Genomic DNA, 19554 nt, shown 5'->3' on the forward strand with positions numbered 1-19554 from the left:
CTCAACAGTCTGCACAAGCTGGGTTTCGTGCAGCTCCCCCTCCTTTTCTTTCCCTTAATGTGAGGCAGGCATACGCTGTTCTAGCTGGTACGCGCTGCTGCTCACGCCAACTGCCGACTGCTTTTCTCCCACAATGCCTCTGGGGTCCTGATGGCAAAATGCTCTGGTGTGATGCACGGTTAGGGCTCCAGAGACATCACAAAGGAATTAAAGTGGCAGGTGCCAGCAGCAGCCTTTGCCAGCTAGACGTGTTTTCCCTTTGCCTCTCCTTAAGGGAAATGCAGCGGGTTGGGGCAGAGGGCTCCCCAGAGGCCTGGTCTCACTGGGAAATGACCAATGATGCCCATCCCAAGCCTGAAACCAAGCTTCATCAACAAGATTTCAGGGTGATGTGCAGGGTGTGAATATGGATAACACACGTGACCCAAAGGACCAGAACTGGATTGCAAATTTAGATCTGGGTAAGATGAAATGTACTATGGGGGATGGTGAAGGACAGGAGAACCTGGAGGAATGTTGTCCATGGGGTTGCAAAAAGTTGGGCTCAACTTTGCGATTGAACAACAACAACAACACAGAAGAAATGTAGTTGTGTGAACCCACTTCCTTCAGACTTTTCTGTATGTACCTTCCCCTTTGATTTTGCCCAAATGAAGCAAGATGTTATTTGATATAGAAACACTGAAGCTGTATGTTTCCCAGTTTCACATAATCCCCACCTATTAACTTTTCATTGGTTTTCTGGTTCCCATCCTCCCACTTGAGGGAAATCTTTGAAAGATAATTGGTATCACTATCGTCAAATGTTTCTCTGACTTAAAGTTTTCTTAGCTGGACTTCAGCCTTTCAACACATGCATGCATCCATATACATGTAATCCCTTTCAGCTAGAGACTCAAGAAATGGGCTTTTTTTCTAATGAAGTTCTTAAGAATTTTTGGGAGGAATGGACCAATGGAGAAAAAGCTTGACAGCAGGAGGTTTTCACTTGTTAGGAATCTGAAACAATTTTAAAGCATTTTTTAAATCAGTCTTCCCAAAAATATTCCTACTGATGGATTGAAGTTTAAAGTGACAGAACATTCTAAAGAACAGAACAAAGGACAAGTCCAAGAGGAAATGTTAGGTGTTACCATGGTGGTAGCCACCCATATGTGGAATATGCTGATGAGCAATTTTGTTAAAGTATAAAGGACAAAGGCCTGCCTTATTTGAAAAATGATGGTCTTTCATTGGTCTCTATCTCTCCAATTGGGAGGAGGAGAAACATGTAGGGAATTTACATCCTTTTCTCTCTGATAAGAATAGTGTTTCCTTTGGGGATGGACCTTTGAGGCCCACAGGTTGGATGGGGAAACTCCATGGGCAGGAAGTTCCTCATCTCTGCTCTTGACATTCACTTCATCATGAAGGAAAATGGAGTCCCATATAGGTGCATTTTTTATTTAGTAGGAACCATCGGCCAACAATTTTGAGTTCCTGTAGAAGAAGCCATGAAAAGACTGTGTCTGACTGAGGCTGCATTCCCAATATGTAAGATGCCTGCGTTCCATAGGTCACTTGGAACACATAAACTGAAGTTGACTTCTAAGGAAAACAACAGGCAGAATGAGAAAATGCTTCTGTGAAAACAGAAAGGGAGGGGACCCTTGCAAAGTAGATGGTCTCCATGCATGTAAAGCATTCTCAGGTCCAAATTTGGTGTCAAAATAGCATCATTTCAGTATGAAAGAATGGCTGCTGTTCTTTAATCTTGTGGACGCATCTCCTGTTTGGACAATTCATTTTCCAGTGGATGGAATCTTTACAGCCTGCATGCAGAGTGGATTACAATGTTCAAAAGAGATTGGTGATATAATAAGATACTGACTTCTATCAAACTTGGGACCTTTTTTATGATTGGCTGGAGAAACGGGACTTGGCTTAGATTTAAAGATGTTTTTAAATTTTTATAAATCAATTTGAATATGATTACAGAATGTTAAAAAGATATGTTATAGGGGGCTGACCCAGTACGTCCGATGTATTTGATGTTTTTTAGTATTTAGTTTAAAATCTTAATAAAAATCTTTATTAAAAAAAAGAGATTGGTGATACAATGTTGCAGTGTTTCCCCCTCTCCAAGTAGGAGTGCTCCCGCTCAGGGTGCCAGCCGGCCAGCATTCCCTCCTGCAGAGTGCTCTCTGTCCAGCTTCATGTTTTTCTTGTTCAATTGACAGGCAACATTCCATGGCTACTGAGCATATTCAGTTGTCATCAGGCTGGCCTTTCTTTTCTTTTTTCTTTTTTTGCTTCCTTTGAGGCTATTTATTTATCTATTTATTCAATGTTTTTCTATACCGCCATTCATCAAAAATTTCAGTGGGTTTCTTGATACTTCTGCAAACCTCCACGTTTCTGGAGCACGGCAATACTTCCCTTAAATTTCTCAGGGAAGGACCACATTTTGGTTACGGTTGCATTGGTGCATTCTAGCCGAGTTTGCGATTAGAAGGCATGATTGGTAAATTCGCTTTTTTCACCTAGAGGGCTAAACCGTACTTTACATTACAATCACTCCTAACAAAACTCTTACAGCCCTCCTTCTTCTGGACCAGAAGAAGAATAAAGTGGGAGGGTACCAAGCAAGCAAGTGTGTTGCTTTTCCCCTGCAATTCCTTCCCATATGCTTTTCACTTCTAGACTCATGTTTAGGCCACAAGAACTCACAAAATGCCAGGGATTAAGCCTAGCTCAGAAGGAAAGTTGTGCAAGAAAGGTTTATCTCATCTACTTGTTCTTTTGGCTGTTTGGTCATTCATTCATCCATTTGTTCCTCATTAGTTGTGATACCTCTTAATAGCCAAAACTCTCTTTAGCACACTTTTCCCTGAAGTGCAGATGGCTCCTTCCCTTCTGCAATGAAAAAGGTGCCATGAGCACTTTGGCACTACAGTGCAATGCCTACTTTGACAGGATGAAGAAAGGATGGGTATGCCAATATTTTTTAAAGTGATCATTTTGGAAATAAAATGAATCAATAAATACAATGACTTTAGAAAAAGGTTTCCCTTAAGGTGGTAGTGTACATATATGATGGTTCTGGGTCCTGCTTCAAAAATGGCTTTAAGAAGCCCTAACCTAAGACCTGGCCCCAGCGTCATGCTATAGAAAAGTCTGATGAATGTTGTAATAAGCTCTTTGTAATTGCTCTGGAACTGGATTCGGAAAGTAAGTCAGGACCTGCCCATGGTTGTTTTCCACCTTTGCATGCCTGTCTGTATTTCTGCATCACAAAATGGGAGCTGCAGCCCATGATTTGGGCTGACTGATGCTGAATGTAAGCCATGATTCGTAGGGTCAGCTGCTTGGTTGCCTTGGCTCCTATACACACAGCCCGGTGACACCCCTTCCCTCCAGCTCACAGTCATGACCTTGGAAATATAACTCTCATTTTATATATTTTGTGTTCGAACCCTTTGCATGGTGCCTCCTGGCCCTTCTTTTTGTGCGGATGAATATAGTTAACTGATATTTTCCCATGAACTGCTACCTTCAGTTTTGCCCTGACTTAATTAGTTCTTGTTGGTATAAAAGTACACCTATAGCATTTTGTAGCCCAGGCAAGTAGGAGAAATAGTAATTTTCATTTATTTCCAAAATTATTGCATTATCTTTTATTAGCTCTTTAAAATTTATTTAAATTCTTTACTTGAAAAAAGGGGGTATCATATTTTAATTAGCAACAGTGTCAAAGGAAAGCTAAATTAATTATTGGAAATCACGCCATCCAGGTGTTTTTAATTTTCACAGCAGGGAACCAACATCTTTTTAAGGTGATATTTTTCAAATTAAAATCAGCCTGGGTATTACTCATACTTGTTTTAGTTTGAAAGTGAGGTGATATATCTTGTAGTTTTGAAACTACCCAGCCTTCAAGAAAATGTTTTGGAACAGGGAGACAAATGTGGATTTTAAAAGAGGCAGACCAGTTTTACTTAAATGATTGAAATCAAGCGCTTGGCTCAAGAGGATAATACAAAGTCTTTTTGTCAGTATGGATTTTTTGTGTTCAATCTGTAGGACAAAGTTTGCCAACAGTTGTTTTTATCTGACAATCAATGGTCTAAGCAGAAGAAAGGCAAAGGATTGGACTCTCGTCAGCCCTTGACACATGCTGGTGGACAAACAGAGAAGCTAATTTGCACCTGTGTCAGTCAATGTACAAAGCCACTGTCTGCTGGGCTGGACCACTTGTCTGCCTTGCCTGGTGTTGTCCATTCCGACCTGCAGCGGCTCTTGTGGGCTTCAGCAGAAGGTTTCCTCCAAGTTCTTGAGCAAATGTCCTTCTCTGCTCCTTGAGGGTCTTTCTCACCCTTCACACTCACACATTTTCCATCACTGCCACCTGCCGTACCTTCTCCAATATCAAATCCATATTGATTTAGGATAGACTGACATTTTCTTCACATCAGGACTGTTTGCTTGAGAACTGCAGGTTGTATTTCCGTGGGGCTGTCAGCTTTGGGCACTGCACTTTGGTGAGTGCATCTGTCAGTCATGTCTGTTGTGGTCCATCTTGAAACTCTGTGATCTGTTTGGGCCAATTCTGATCTACCTACACACAATTCATCTGTACAACATGAGACTGTGTAGTATAATAAGAACTCCACTGACCATTTTCAGCACCTTTGCTCCACAGTGGCTGGTGTCCTCTGCATCAGAGCTTGACGATCTTAAGACCTCCAGAATGCCATCCGTCAGGAATGGGGAACTACAACTGGGTGGTGTTTGGCTCAGAGCTGCTCCACTCGCGATCTCCGGTGGAGCCCTCTTCCATCCAGCGGCTTGATGAGGGAGGTGGCCTCACTTTGCACAGGCTTTCCTCAAGTAGGGGAGTCTCACATGAGTGTGCAAAGCCCTCATGGAGCAAAGTCACCACAGCTGAGAGGCGAGGAGAAGGAGCCTCCCTCCACCTGCACAGGAAGCAGCTTCACAAGTCCTCTGCCTTGCTCCTGCGTGCAGAATGCTAGGTGGGCAAAGTAGCCCACTCCGACTTGCCAGGTGGGGAGCGATCCTCCTCCCAGTGCACCAGCCAGGGCAAAGTCATCTGCTCCATGCATCTCCCCACTAGGAAGGATGTGGGTCTGGGAAGCTCTAAGCTTACAACTTGCCTTCCTAGTTGGGATGGTGACTGGTACACTAAGGGAATCCCTGCTGTTATTCCTGCTGCTTCTTCAATTAATTATCAGAGACAACAAGGGGAATCTCTCTCCCAGCTTGCCCTGAAGGGGTGGTGCTTGTGGGAGGGCAAAGCCCTGTGACGCCCCCCCCCCCCTGGGAGTTATGGGCCAGCTAGGCAGACTAAATTGGTGCATGGGCATATGGTTTTCCATCCCAGTCCTTTATGCCACTTGCACATTCCTTTTTTAAGTGTGGATCCTTATTTAGTAATATATTTATTTAGCTTCTGTACCACCCAATAGCTGAAGCTCTCTGGGCTGCCTGAAGCTGTCTAGAGCAAAATATAAAAATGCTGTCAAACCATTATTTTAAAAAAGTTTGCCATGCAAAATATAAAGCCAAATTTAAAACATGAGCAAACAAGCAGAATAAATTAAACAAGAAATGTTAAGACCTGTTTTAGGTTGCTAACAAATCCCCAGTAATCTTAAGCATATGATAGGCTTAACCTGATGCTGAAAAGATAGTAAGGTTGGTACAAGGTGGGTCTCAGTGGGGAGCTCACTCCATAACCATGGGGCCACCACTAAAAAGTCCTTTCTCCTTGTTGCCACCAAGCAAGTGTCCCTCAGTGGTGGCCATCAGAGGCCCCAGATCTTGATGGTGGTTGAAAGTGGCACTATTCCTACACATGAGAAAGACATGAATAGGCTTAGGAAACCCTTATGCTTTTCCTATGTACAAAACAACTATATTAAAAAACCTGGAATCTTCCAGGGTAGAGAGGCAAACAAAGCTGCTCAGTGATGGCCAGACATGCTCAGTGGCCAGGGGATGCTGGCTGGTGGTCATGGCAGGCGGGTGAGGAATGGAATGGCATAACCTGTGGAAGGATCCAGCCCCCTGGCTGCAATCCGGACCATTTTATTGCAGGACTTCCAGGACAACCAAGAGTGTTGCCATTGTTAACAATTGTTAAGGTCTTGTGAATGCATATTAGCTCAGAGTCCCTGTTTTATATGGTGCCTCATCCCCAGGGCTGCACCAGATGGTAGAATTTTTAATGCTTGGACAAGTGTGTATGAATGTTTATTTATTTCTATTATAAAATAAATAATAAAGTGAATGAATACAGGACACACACACACACAGAGGGCTCCCTATCTAGCATGCTAGAAAAGCAAAGGCTCATTTCAGTGTGTTATTCCGTGGGTGGATGAGATGAAGAGGAGTACTCATTTCTACTCAGAGGAAACATTGCCATATTTTGCTGCTTCACATGTGCAAATCCAACAGAAATTTATTTTTCTTGTGGTTACTAGAATTGCACTTAGTAGGAATAAGTAAATCATGTAACGGGAGCCATGGTTCTTCATTGCGGCACCCCTGCGATCTCCCATATGAGATTGCCCCTGCGGTGGGCACAGTGCAAGGTACTCAAGGAGGGTCCCTTCTGTTGGCAGAGCAGGCTGAACAAATGACGGCGCCCCTGAAGGGCAGGGTTAGCACCATAGTGTACCCGAATGGCCCCTTAAAATTCTCCATCCAATCTATGGGAGAAAAAATGGGGGAAGAGGAATGTGTGAATAGTTTCTTAGGGCTGGGACTCAAAAGGAAGAGGGACAGTAGTAGCACAAGATCATTCTCCCTGCACCCCCCATCTTGTTTGATTTGTGGCTGATGTTGCAGGAGGTGGCTGCACCCATATTGCTGAGAACTAGTGTGGTGTAGTGGTTGAGAGCTCAGAACGGGGACTCAGGCGACCTGGGTTCTGGCCCCCACTCAGCCATGGAGCCAACTGGGTGACCTTGGGCCAGCCACAGACTCTCAGCCCAATCTCCCTCCCAGGGTTGTTGAGAGGAGAATTATGTAAGATTCCTTGACGTTCCTTGGAAGTGAAAAGGCAGGACCCAAATGCAATAAGTAATAAATATTGACAACTGTGCCACTATTTCTGGTCCTCCGCAATGCTCCAGACCAGGCATCCTCTATCATGCTGTGTGAATATGTGTTTTGGAGAGGGTGGAATGGCAACTGCCACCAGAAAAAAAAAAAAAGGTAGAGAATATTCAGAGAAAATGCTGTAAAGTGTCCTTCTTTTCAGGGACAGGGGAGTGAGAAGAAACATCCCAGAACTGTGCTCAGAAAAGTTTTCCTGAGCTGCTTCAACTCTACTCTTAGCAACTTACTAGCCATTGACAGGCCAAGATATTTTGCTGCCCGAAGTGGAACCCAAATGACCCCCACTGCAGCTTGCTAGCACCAATCTGTTAAAAACTCTTGTTGCCCCTCTCAGACACCAGTCCCTGTCTTCACCTTAGCCCCTCAATGCCACCCTAAGCAGGCTGCTTCACCCAGAACTTGGCAGGCTTCTAACTAATTCCTTTTTTGGCTCTTGGATAGGGTAGGTTAGGCCAGGCTCAGCTCAGCTTGGATAGAATAGGGCCTATAAGGCTATCAAGTCCAACTCCCTGTTCTGCTTCCCCATGTGGTCACCCATCCAGCTGCAGGCCCCTGCCTTTCCAGCTTAACAAAGGAGGCTTGACACGTTAGCTTGATGTCTAGCTATGCAGGCAGAACAACAGCAGTAATCAGAACTTTGCCCTCAGGCTTTTCCCTCTGCTAAATTTCCTTCATTTTCAGGTTACATGTGAATCCATGCTTTTGTGGTGTACAGTACAGTGAGGAGTCAACGGCTGTGAGATGTCTTACTTTGAAGAGATGTGATTTGTCTTATGGATTTAAATGCATCCTATTCCTAGCCCCTTGGAGTACAGAGGTAGCCCTTCCTACCTGTCAGTCAATCCATGAAAAGTCCAGCTGCTCTTGCATTGATCTGGTAGTCAAGCTATGGGCAGATCACAAGGACATGTGTGTTTCCTTTGGATTCCCCACTCCACAGTGATAGAGGAAGGCTCTCCACCTCACCCCTGATTTGGGCGGAGACGGAGGGCATCTTCTCTACTCGTTCGCTGTATGACCAGTCCGGTAAATGCCTGTTTCTGTTTTTCTCCTTCTTCCTTTACAAGCCCAGCTTCTAGTGGAAACAGACACATTTGGCAGTCAAGTCCGGATCAAAGGGAAAGAGACAGACTTTTACCTTTGCATGAATAGGAAAGGAAAGCTAGTAGGGAAGGTAAGTGTTTTCTATTAATTCATTTGTAATATGAGTGTTACCTTTAGCAGTGACTGTGAACCTCCATAATGATGTGTTCTGAACTTTGCCTGTCAACCCCAAATGAAAAGCAGGACTTGAGGAATGTTGGAATTCTGAAGGCATTCATGCCTTTACTTGAAAAAAAAGAAGGAAAAGAAAACCCTTAACCTATAAAATTAAGTACTGTGGCTAACCACTGGGGTTTTATTACTGATTTCTTTGGGTACACGCAGGTTTCGATTTTACAGTTGCATAAATTGATAAAAGATGTGTGTAGCTCTCCAAAACAATATAGAGCTTGGGTTACCTGACTGATAGTTCTCTTATCTTGGTGGCTTAATTAAATAAAATATTAGCAAGTGTAATTGTAGGAACTCCTGCCAACCTTGCAGTTCGAAAGCATGCAAATGCAAGTAGATAAAAAGGTACCACTTTGGTGGGCAGGTAAACAGTGTTCCGTGCACTTCGGTGTTTAGTCATGCCGGCCACATGACCACAGAGACTGTCTGCGGACAAACGTTGGCTCCCTCGGCTAGGAAACAGAGATGAGCACCGCCCCCTAGAGTTAGGCATGACTGGACTTCACATCAAGGGGAAACCTCTAACTTTACCTTTTACCTTTAATTGTAGGAACATTTTAAGGAGTTTGGCAATGCATTTTCTGTCTTAAACTGAGAAAACGTCTTTTAAAATCACAGTGTCATATAAGTTAATATTGTAATTCTGAGACTGTATTAGGGATGGGTTTCGAGATTCTGACAGAACAGGGAAATGTCATTGCCTTTGATTCCCTGCTTCCATCGGATGGACAATAAACTCTTGCAGCAAATTTCACTGCATTTGCCTTTGTGGCTGAGCTGCTGTTGCATATCAGATGGAAACAAACTCAAGCATTTGTAAAGCTTTCACCATTTCATTTATTGGCAGCCCCACGTTTGACACAGGCAGGGGACAGTTCACTCAGTATAGATAAAAAGCACCCTCCTGGCTGCCACACAGAATTAAAATACTGACATTGCCCTCAGAGTCGGAAAAAGCAGGGGGAGTTCTCAGTCTTGGAGTCAACAACAGTGTAGAACTGAAATGCACATTCCCAAATCGAAACCAGGTGGCAGGTTGCTGCTCTGTGCTGTTATTTACTTCTGAGAAGACAGCTGTGTGAGATGAGCCCCATCGGACGTAACCTTACAGCTCTGTACTCAGGCCAGTTGGACTAATTTGTGGGCTTTTGAAATGATACAGCCAGCGACCATCACCAGCCAAAGGATTTCAGGGGTGTTGCTAATTGTTTTTGCTAATTATGCAACAACTTAGCTGCTTTTATGTGCTGAAGGAAAAGTGCGGTTAGGAAGCATGCCCACTTGGTTGAGAGAACTAACCCTACCTAGCACGAGTGTCAGGGTAGTGTCTTAGTTAGAACAGAAATGGGGAGATCAAGGTGGAAATCCCCAGGTGGCCTTGATGCTCTGTGGGTCAGCCACTGTTTCTCGGTCAGGCCTGCTTCACAGGAGTGCTGTGATAATAAAACTTGAGTTTGGGGGGGACAGGGAAGAAGGATGTGTGCTACCTTGCATGCCTTGATGTTAGGAGATCCATGGCTGGTAATACAATAATAACCTGAAGAAGAGGAGATCTCTTATGCTTAATAGCAGCAACAGTGAATTTATGCAGTGAGTCCAAATATTTGAGAGGCAGTGTGGTGGGGTGGTTAAGAGGGAGAATCAGAGACTCAGCCATGGAGCCAACTGGGTGACTTGGGGCCAGTCAAAGACTCTCAGCCCAACCTACCTCACAGGGTTGTTGTTGTGGGGATAAGATTGAGAAGAGGGAGAGGAGGAGAAATATAGCTTCCTTGAGTTCCTCGAACAGAAAAAATGTGGGATATGAATGAATGAATGTTGAGCACTTCACACATAGTATAAATCTTTCAACAATACTATAAGAGAGGTGAGGATGATATCTCCATATTACAGAAGGGGGCAAGGAGGACTGAGGCCAGGAGAGGCTTGCTTAAAGCACCCAATGAGTTCATGGCAGAGATAAAATTCAGAGCAGGTGCTTCCTGAGTCAAAGCTTAGTCTCATAGCCTCTATATTACTTCTGATCTCAGTAGTGCTATTGCTTTATCAATAGCAATAGCAAAGCTCCATCTCATTGTTTGTATGTGGCCCTGTTATTTGCATGATATGGAGATCAGAAAACTGACATTGACCCAAAACAGAATTGGGTTGGTAGACATGTCCATATCCATCTTTATGTATTTCAAAGTACATGTATCTTGAAGTACTTATTTCAGTGTTAAATGCAGAGATGATGAAGAATATAAGATACATAGACAGAAATAACAGCTTGTATAGGGCATAGCTTCACTGTTGAAAGTGCAAATATGAAGCCTCCTAGCTTTTGCAGTATAAGGAATTTAGCTTTTTCTGTTGAACAAGCCCTATGTGTGAGACCCTTCATTAATCAAACCCATCTTTAATTTGTTCATATAAGTGTAAGGTTTTGATTCCTTCTATGTGACCTCTTACAGCGTCAAATTATGCAGCTCTAAGTTTGTATGTAGGGTGTCTGTGTGAGTGTTTGTGTTTGTGCTTTTAATTAGTATCATAGTTCCAGCACTTTTTGCTGCAATATCTTGAGTAACTGCATTTTTAATATAGCAAATAATTTCTAAGCAGCCAATAAACCCCTGGATATAAGTTTGTGCCTGGGTTATGAAACAAATATTTAAGTCCACCATGGGAGGGAAAGAAACCCATAAAGCTCTTTTGCAATCACCCTGGAGGGTTCGCTTGCCAATAATGAAACTGTGGGCTATGGTTCCCCCCACCCCCCAGCTCATTTCCTATTGACTTACTCTGTGCAACCCTTAACTATACCCACAGATGCCATCTGGCTTTCTTCTCCCTCACAGAGAACATCTTTGGATTCTTCCCCAGCTGAAAACCTGGTTTCAGTTTAAAGTCTTTGTTTCACATAATCATCTACAAAGCATATTACAAATGAGAGCAGGTTGCCGCTCTTCTCAGCTTGGGATGTCTGACAACACTTAACCGATTTAGAAATGCCTTACCTGCCTCGGAGATTGTTAGGCTGGGTAGCCCTGCAGGCAAGCAATCCATTCTCCAGCCTCCGAAGAACAGGCTCTCCTTCTTCCCATCTTTCCCTCATCAAGGCTAATTTGCCTCTCCAACCGGCTCCACTGCGCCAAGGTTTCCCGTGGAACTTTCTCAGGATCCTGGAATGTCCTCTCCCTGGAGTTCCCCTCCCACCCCTCACTCCATTTTCTTGTTCATTATTGTTTGTCACTTCACAGCTAGGTTTGGCCATGATATTATGAGCAGGATTCTAAATCTGTTTATTGTATGTTTGTGTTCCGTGCGTACACACAGCTGGTCGACATTAACAGGAAAAATGTAGTCAAATCAGCCAATGAAGCAAATATAGCTCGTGTAGACAAGGCTGATCATTTTCAACATGAGCGGGCTAGTCAAGGTCAAGACTTTATTCCACTTAAGTTTCTTCCAGCTTAAATGGAGAGGAGCCTGCCTACAGGAGCCACTCTCCCTCTCTGAGAGTGCAAAACATCTCTCCGCAGGCTCATTCCCCCACTTTTTTCATGTTGACATTTGCATCTTTGGATCTTTGAGCAGATATGCAAGAGACATGAAAACAGCAACTATTATCATGGCTATTCACTGTATTTTTTTTGATGTGGGGGGAAGTGTTTTTCCTGTTACTGTTCTTGTTATTGTCAGGAGTCCTGGATGCTAGTGAGTGCTCTAGAACAGCTTTGCCAAAGCCCCACAGGGCTGGGCATGTTTGCAGTTCCTGAGTTTGGCCACTGGGTTACCATTTTCCTCCCCTCTTGGGAGCAGGCGTCTGGGTCTGGGGACTGGAGGAGCTCTAAAGCTTCTGCAGTCAGGGCTTCAGGGGCAGCAGCAGCTGCCTCATCCAACCCCAGCTGTAGGATGGCACTATCAGGGTGAAAGAGGATGGGAAGTGGCCAGTGGAGGTGTTTTGCAAGCAGGATAAAATTTGCCTTAGTGCCATATGCTGCTACCTGGAGTCCCATGCAAGAAGCTGGAGTCAACCTGGGTTCTCAGGGAGGCCTCAAAGTTCTGGATAGGTGGATCCAGGCCCCCTTTTATAACATGAAAAGAATTGGCAATCTTAAGTACACATACCTGAGAGTGAGTATCATGGCAGGCAGGGGCACATACATCTGAGTAAATATGGTTGCACTTGCTCAGAAAGTAACATCTCTGTGCAAGGAAGCAATAAAATATAAGTTACTCTTACTATTTATTTGCATAGGTTTAATCAACATCTGTTTAAGTCAACACTTATGGTGGATCACAAAGGACTGAAATGATCCATCCTTGTCATACACCTGTTTTCAATGCAGATTTTTTTTTTAAAAAACCATTTTTTTAAAAAAAGTGGCAGCTTCCCTGAGCCTTCAGGATGGAGAGGACTATACACCTCAATCAAGTATTACTTAGTGCAGCATTTTCTCAACTGCATGTTAAATTTGATACCTTCTTGTAAGTTGAATTTCCATCAAGGAAAAATGTCTTCAGGTTCTTCACAGCGAAGAAGGGAAACCAGTGGTCCCAGCAGATAGGCTTGGATACCATTCAACTTGGTTTTTTCATTGGTACTCTGTGTTGGTCATGCTTGGTTCATTCCCTGGTATCTTCAGTTTAAAAGTATCAGATAGCCAGTTTAGGAACAGGGCACTTCCTTAGACCTACGAGAGCTGCTGCTGGGTGGAGTGGAGAGGAATGACACTGCACTAGCAAGCACTGCACTCGTATTGGTCTATGCTAGTGCCACTTCAATAATGCTGGCACATTTGGCAGAGTCTGACCATTGGTCAATCTACCCATCTGTGTGGACATTAGTCCCGCCCACTCCAACTGGCAGCAGCTTTCCTAGGCTTATGGAGGAGCCCCCTTTCCTAACCATGCTACCCGAGACCCTTTTCACTTTTGGTGACAGGACCAGTAACCTTGTTCTAGACTGGCAGGCCAGGTAAGCTCAAGTGTCCTGTCTAGCAAGCTCAGGAAGGGGGTAGCATGTAGACTTCACCACCATTCTGGAAAATGTGGAATCCCAATTGCCCTTGTTGACAAACATCCAAGCCAAGAGCGGAGTGAACCAGGGAGAAAACAACTCCATCCGACACAGCCAGAGATCAATGTTCCTGTTCACTGGAGCTGGCATCAGGAGCACTCCTAAAAGCTAACCTCACCAACCAGCCAGACTCCAAGGAGCCCCCAGTTCTTACTTCCCGAGATGCCAGAGGGCCTCCCCAGAAAGTGTAGTGCACCAGCGTGCCATGTGCTCGGCTCCAAGCTCCAAGGTATGGGCCAGAGTAGATATAGGACTGAGGGCAGACAACAGAGCCTGCCCAAGCTTGCAGTCAAGTTTGGCTCGGCTAGTGGTTGGAGCTATCCGTGGTCCTGTAATTTAGGTCCTGTTCACCCTTTTCCTAATGCCTGATTTTGAATGATATCTTTCCCCAGCTGAGCTTTACAGGCTGCTTTACAGTTGCCTGGCTGTGACCCTCTGCTGCCTATTACCAACAGTCTGCCTGGTGGAGCCCCAGTTTATTCCTAGAAAGCTTGGTTCCACATGTGTAGGCACCATACGACCAAGACAGGTCACTAGGCATTTATTTATTTTAAACCATTTATAGGCCCACCTTATCTCTGAGGAACCTTGTTGATAATTTAACCATTATAAAAACCAAGAGGAAACCATCAGTAGCTGTGTAGCAATTACTATCAGAATACTGTGAGAGACCATGTGTTGGACTGAGGATGTGGGAGATCCGGGTTCTAGTCCCCACTTGTCCATGGAGCTCCCTAGGTGACTTTGGGCCAGTCAGACTCCCAGCCTGACATACTTCACAGGGTTCTTGTTGTGGAGATAAAATGGAGCTATTTCCTTGCAAGAGGAAAAAGCCAGGTCATACATGCAATGTAATCATTCCTTTGAGGCAAGCAGTCTGGGATCCAGAATAGGACGTTTGATAATCCTGGGGGACTCGGAAACTCAAGATCTATCCTTGGGTATTTCTTAATAACTCATGTGGATTTGGGACACAATAGACCCTTACTGAGTGACTCTCCACATTTACTCAATTGGGAAAAATCCCTCAAATGTGTGTGCTCTGGAAGGCAGGGAATCACTGATTGGGGAAAATCACATATAGCTATTGCAGGAAGTTACCAATAACCTGACCATGCCATGGCTCTTATGGATGTTTGCTTCATTTTTCTGGTGGTAGAACTTCTTGGTCTTGTTAACTTCAGTGACTCCAGCAATATAGCAATATAGCACCAATGTCTGTGAGGAAGGAAGTTTATATTATGCAGTACACTGTTCCCACACCAAATTAGCTCCCAAATGTTTACCATATCTATTCAAGATTTCTTTAGAAGCCACAAGGACTTGAAATTCAAACTATTCAGGAAATCACCTTACTATTTCCATTATTTCTTGAGATAACTTTGGAATTTCAAATGCTTTCTTCTTTCCACGCTTTCCTGCATCTTTCACAAGTGCTTCCCTCCCCACCATTCACTTTAAGGCCTGGAGCACATAAGTCACTCACCCACATGGTCTGAACTTGAACTCACTACGCAATGAAAACAGATGAAGCAAGGGCTTTCACTGGGAAACATGAAGATTTTCGGGTGAGATAACTGCTTTCCAAACCAATAGATTTAAAGTTACCAGGGACTTACTACAGTAATACCAGATGGTGGGGATCCCTGCAGCTCTGGAGGACCACAAACAAATTGTTGCTTTATGCCAAAGACTACTTTGGCTACACTTTAACACCGACTCCTGCCAGGAGCATTCTTTGAAGGGCAGTAAGGATTTGGAATGGTTTAAACTGCAGCTTTAAAATGGAGGCTGTTTTGCAGGAAGTGCACATTGAAACTGAAAGCTGTTGTAACCCAAAGACCAATCATCCCTTGGGATGGAACGGCTCTGATCCACTGCCTTTCATGTGCAGAAATACATCTAGGCTTACCCCAGAACAAAAGAGTCTTCAGCATTTGCTGGCAGAGGCAGATGAATCTGGCCATGTGGGTATCTATAAAGTGCAAGGCAGGTCAGCACCCTCCTGCATTTTTGGTTTCTTGGTCAAGACTATAGAAGGGGTGTACACTTGAGCTGACTAGAAAGTGAAGTGGGGTGTTCTTTGCGAAGGGAAGGAAGGCACTAAGAACATGAGAAGATCCTGCTGAATCATAGCAGAGGGCTATCAAGCACAGCACTCTGTTTTCCACCATGGTGAACAGATGCAGGTGGAAAGCCCATGTTCCCTGGCATTCAAGTAGCCTCTGGTACTGGGTGTCAGATAGAGGCAGCATGACTGGTAGCCATTGACAGGCTTCGCCTGCATCAATTGGTCTAGTCCTCTTTTAAAAACAATCCCGTGTGTGGCCACTGCCACATCTGGTGAGAGAGAATGCCATAGCTTAACAATGTGTTGTGTCAAGAAGCACATCCTTTGCTCAGCCTGGAATCTCCCACTGTTTGGTTTCACTGGATGATCCCAGGACCCAGTGCCAAGATGGAGAACCACTTACTGCTGAGTTGATGGGTTAAGAGGCAGTCCTTGGCTACTGGTGACCTGGCTTTTCACTTAAGCAGAACCTTGCAGCTGATTGCAAAGGGAGGTTTCTGTCTCTCGGACCTGGGCAAGATGGAGCTGGGATGGGTGGCTGAGTAGGCCACTCCAGGCCAACCATAGCATGGGGAGTGGGTTTTTTAATGTATAAGGATGCATAAGTGTACCTCTTCTGAAAGTAAGCACACATGCAGTTAGCTTCAGTCGGCTAAGCTAAATAGGTTCTAAGAGAGATGTGATACATGCCCCTTTGTTTCTAGGGAGGTTTTTTCCTTTCTTTTTGGCCTCAAATATCGGTGGGAACTTCACAGAAGGCCTCAGATAATCTTACTTTTAGGAACCACCAGCATAAATTGGCTGCCCATTGGAATGTCTTCAGAACACACATCCAGTTGGGGAAGCTCTCTGGCTACTGCATGCCATTATTTCTTCAGTGCAATGCATGTTTCAATGTGCATTCAGATGAGGACACTGTTTTTCAGCTCCATTGTTTTCAATAAGAGGCGTGTTTGGCTGCGTATCTGCATGTGCATTCCTCAATGATTAATCAACTCTGCTTTTCTTAATTTCAGGTGGCTGTGGCAGTGGATGTGCTGATCCACTGGCTGGCTTCAGAAAATACAATAACTCACCCTCAGGGGTGGAATATGGGCTTCTCATGTTGTCTGAACCCAGGGGAAATAACAGATTGCTGTGAACAAAACACACTTCATAACTCAGCATGCAACCATGGGTTCTCTTCATGGTTAGTAAGCCATGGCTTGATAGAGGAACTGGGTTCAGACAGCACAATAACCCATATTTCAACAACAGCCTGTGGTTCAGCATCAACCTGCACTCAGTCCATAATCAGCCCTAGTCACTGCCTGGCCTTGGTAGTAGCCTGAACAAGAGACAATAAAATGAGACTCAAACCAGACAGTGACTGAGGCTTTGTTGGTGGGTGGTTCCTCTGCCCAGGTGGGGGGAATGGATGGGGTCAGCTCTGGATGGGGTGATGTTCCCCCAGAAGCAGCCGGTAGGCAGCTTGGTTCACTGCAGGATCCCTCATTGACACTGGAGGCTCAGGTGGCCTTCATAGCATTTCGCTTTGACTAGTCACCAAGCTGTAGCCTCATTTGGATGGAGACAGTCAAGCATCGGTGGTCCATGCTTTGATAATCTCCAGGTTCAATGACTGCAGTAGGTTTATGTTACATTGGCTATTTTGAAGACAGTTTGGAAAGTGCAGCAAATGCTGAATTCAGCAGTCAGGATGCTGACTGGGCTGAAGCACAGTGAACATACAAACTGGTCCTAGCTCACCTGCACTGGTTACCAGCTCATTTCCAAGCCAAATTCAAAGGGCTCATTTCAACCCTTAAAGGCTTACATGGCTCAAGTCCCCATACCTCACAACCATTCCTTCCCGTCTGAACCTACCTGGTCCTGCGTCTGGCTGCCCAGCCCTTCTCCGTGTGACCCTGCCTCCCTGAGAGAAGCTGACAGATGCCAGTTCAGGAACAGGCCTTTCCTGTGATAGCCCATTGGTTCTTGAATCCTCTCTGGTCACAGGACTCTCATTCCTCAGAGCCAGGCAAAGCCCTGCTTGTTTTCCCAGGCATCTGGACATTAGCCATGGCCCAGTTTCTGTGGGCTGTGATGATGTTGATGCTAGGCTGTGAGCCAGGGAAGAGTTTGTGTATTTGTGGATGAACACTTTTGATACTGCATAGTTTTCTGATGATGTTTTCTGGAGCCAGGAGGAAGCAGACAGGCGGGGCCAGCAGCCTGAGGGACTAATAAGGCCACGCTCAGCCACTGCAAGCCCTTCTGGCTCTGGCCTCTTGGCAGAGCAGCAGAGCAGCAAAGGCACAGGTTGGGAGAGAGCGCTGAGTGGCCAGGGGACTGGCGAAGGCAAAGTAGGAGCTGGGCAGGGGAGCAGAGGGCCAGGAGCAGCAGAGAGGAAGGGGGCGGGGTCAGAGAGGCTAGAGGGGCCAGGAGGGAGCGGACAGGCGGGCCCACCGGCCTGAGGGGCTGATAAGGCCGCGCTCAGTCACTGCCAGCCCTTTTGGCTCTGTCCTCTTGGCAGAGCAGGAGAGACACAGGCTGGGGGAGAGTGCTGAGTGGCCAGGGGACTGGCGAAGGCAAGGTAGGAGCTGGGCAGGGGAGCAGAGGGCCAGGAGCAACAGAGAGGAAGGGGGCGGGGCCAGAGAGGCCGGAGGGGCCAGGAGGGAGCAGACAGGCGGGGCCACCGGCCTGAGGGGCTGATAAGGCCGTGCTCAGTCACTGCCAGCCCTTTTGGCTCTGGCCTCTTGGCATCGTCCCTTGGCTGCGTCCCTTGGCTGCGGCCTGGGCTGCCCGGAGACTCCCTTCCCTGGGACGCAGAGGTTTGTTGTTTTTTGCTTTGTTTTCCTTCCTTCCTTCCTTCCTTCCTTCCTTCCTTCCTTGTTTGTTTTGGTGCTGTGCTTTGTTTTTCCTCCAATTTAAATGTAAGTTTATTTTATAAATTTAAGTTTATTTTATACTTGTGTGTGTGTGCGAGTGGGTTTTTGTCTGGGAGAACTGGGCAAGTGAGAGGAACTGCAGGACAGACAAGGCAGGGGACCAAGGTAAGGTCTCGGAAGGGATCCCAATGGCAGACCAGGAGATGGCCTTGGCGGGAGTCATGGGTGTTGCTGTCCACTGCGACAGCTGCGACATGTTTGCCCTTCTCCAGGAGAGGCAGGGTTACACTTGCCCTTGGTGCAAGCTGGTGACCCTGCTAGAGGAGGTGCCTGAGGGTTGAGAGAGCTCTCCAGGCCCCCCGGGAGCAGCCCCCCACTGGACAGAGGGTTGAGGGAGAGGCCATGGGAGGAGCAGCTGCCGAGACATGGAGGTATGTCACCCACAGGAGGAGGAGGCCAGCACGGCCTCCTCCTTCTCCTGGCACCAATCTGGAGCTGGGAAACAGGTTCTCTCCACTTGGGGAGGCTGGGGCTGATGAGGCCTCGGGGGACCAGCAGGACCCCCAGCCTGGGATGACAAGCGGCAAGGGGGCTGCTGCAGGAGTGGTGAGGGCCAGGGCACGGCCGCCCACCACCACCAGGAAGACCCGGCGGCGGGTGATTGTTGTTGGGGACTCACTGCTGAGGAGCACTGAGCCGGCCCCAACCTGGAGACAAGGGAGGTTTGCTGCCTGCTGGGGGCACGAATCCGGCATGTGAAGGACAGAGAGGAGTGTCTTGTTCGCTCCGGAGGTCACCAGCCGCTCCTGGTGATCCATGTGGGCATAAACGACATGGCCAGGCAGGGGGTGGTCGGGATCACCAGGGACTTTGAGGCTTGGGGAAGAAACTCAGGGAGCTAAAGGCCCAAGTGGCCTTCTCGTCAATCTTACTGGTCTGGGGATTTGGGCCAGGAAGGAACAGGAGGGTCTCCAAGGTGAACGACTGGCTTAGGGTGTGGTGCCAGAAGGCGTGCTTCGGGTTCCTCGACCACGGTACTCAGTTTCTTGCCAATGGACTTCTGGCAAGGGACGGGTTACACCTCACAAGGATGGGGAAAAGGTCCTTTGGAGATGCTCTAGTGAGCTTCTTCCGGAAGACTTTAAACTGAG

At 46.1% G+C, this 19554-nt stretch overlaps 1 protein-coding gene across 1 annotated transcript in view; it reads left to right on the forward strand.

Annotated features, from left to right (window-relative positions):
- The window catches only part of FGF18 (fibroblast growth factor 18), a 123443-nt gene that overhangs the window by 89864 nt on the left and 14025 nt on the right, over positions 1 to 19554 (forward strand). Inside the window, exon 4 of the mRNA XM_044444266.1 lies at positions 8193 to 8299. Coding sequence (XP_044300201.1) covers positions 8193 to 8299 — 107 coding nt within the window. The remainder of the gene's footprint in view (positions 1 to 8192; positions 8300 to 19554) is intronic.

Source organism: Varanus komodoensis, unplaced genomic scaffold, assembly GCF_004798865.1.
Source record: "Varanus komodoensis strain SLA01 unplaced genomic scaffold, ASM479886v1 scaffold44_3, whole genome shotgun sequence".
NCBI classification, from domain to species: domain Eukaryota; kingdom Metazoa; phylum Chordata; class Lepidosauria; order Squamata; family Varanidae; genus Varanus; species Varanus komodoensis.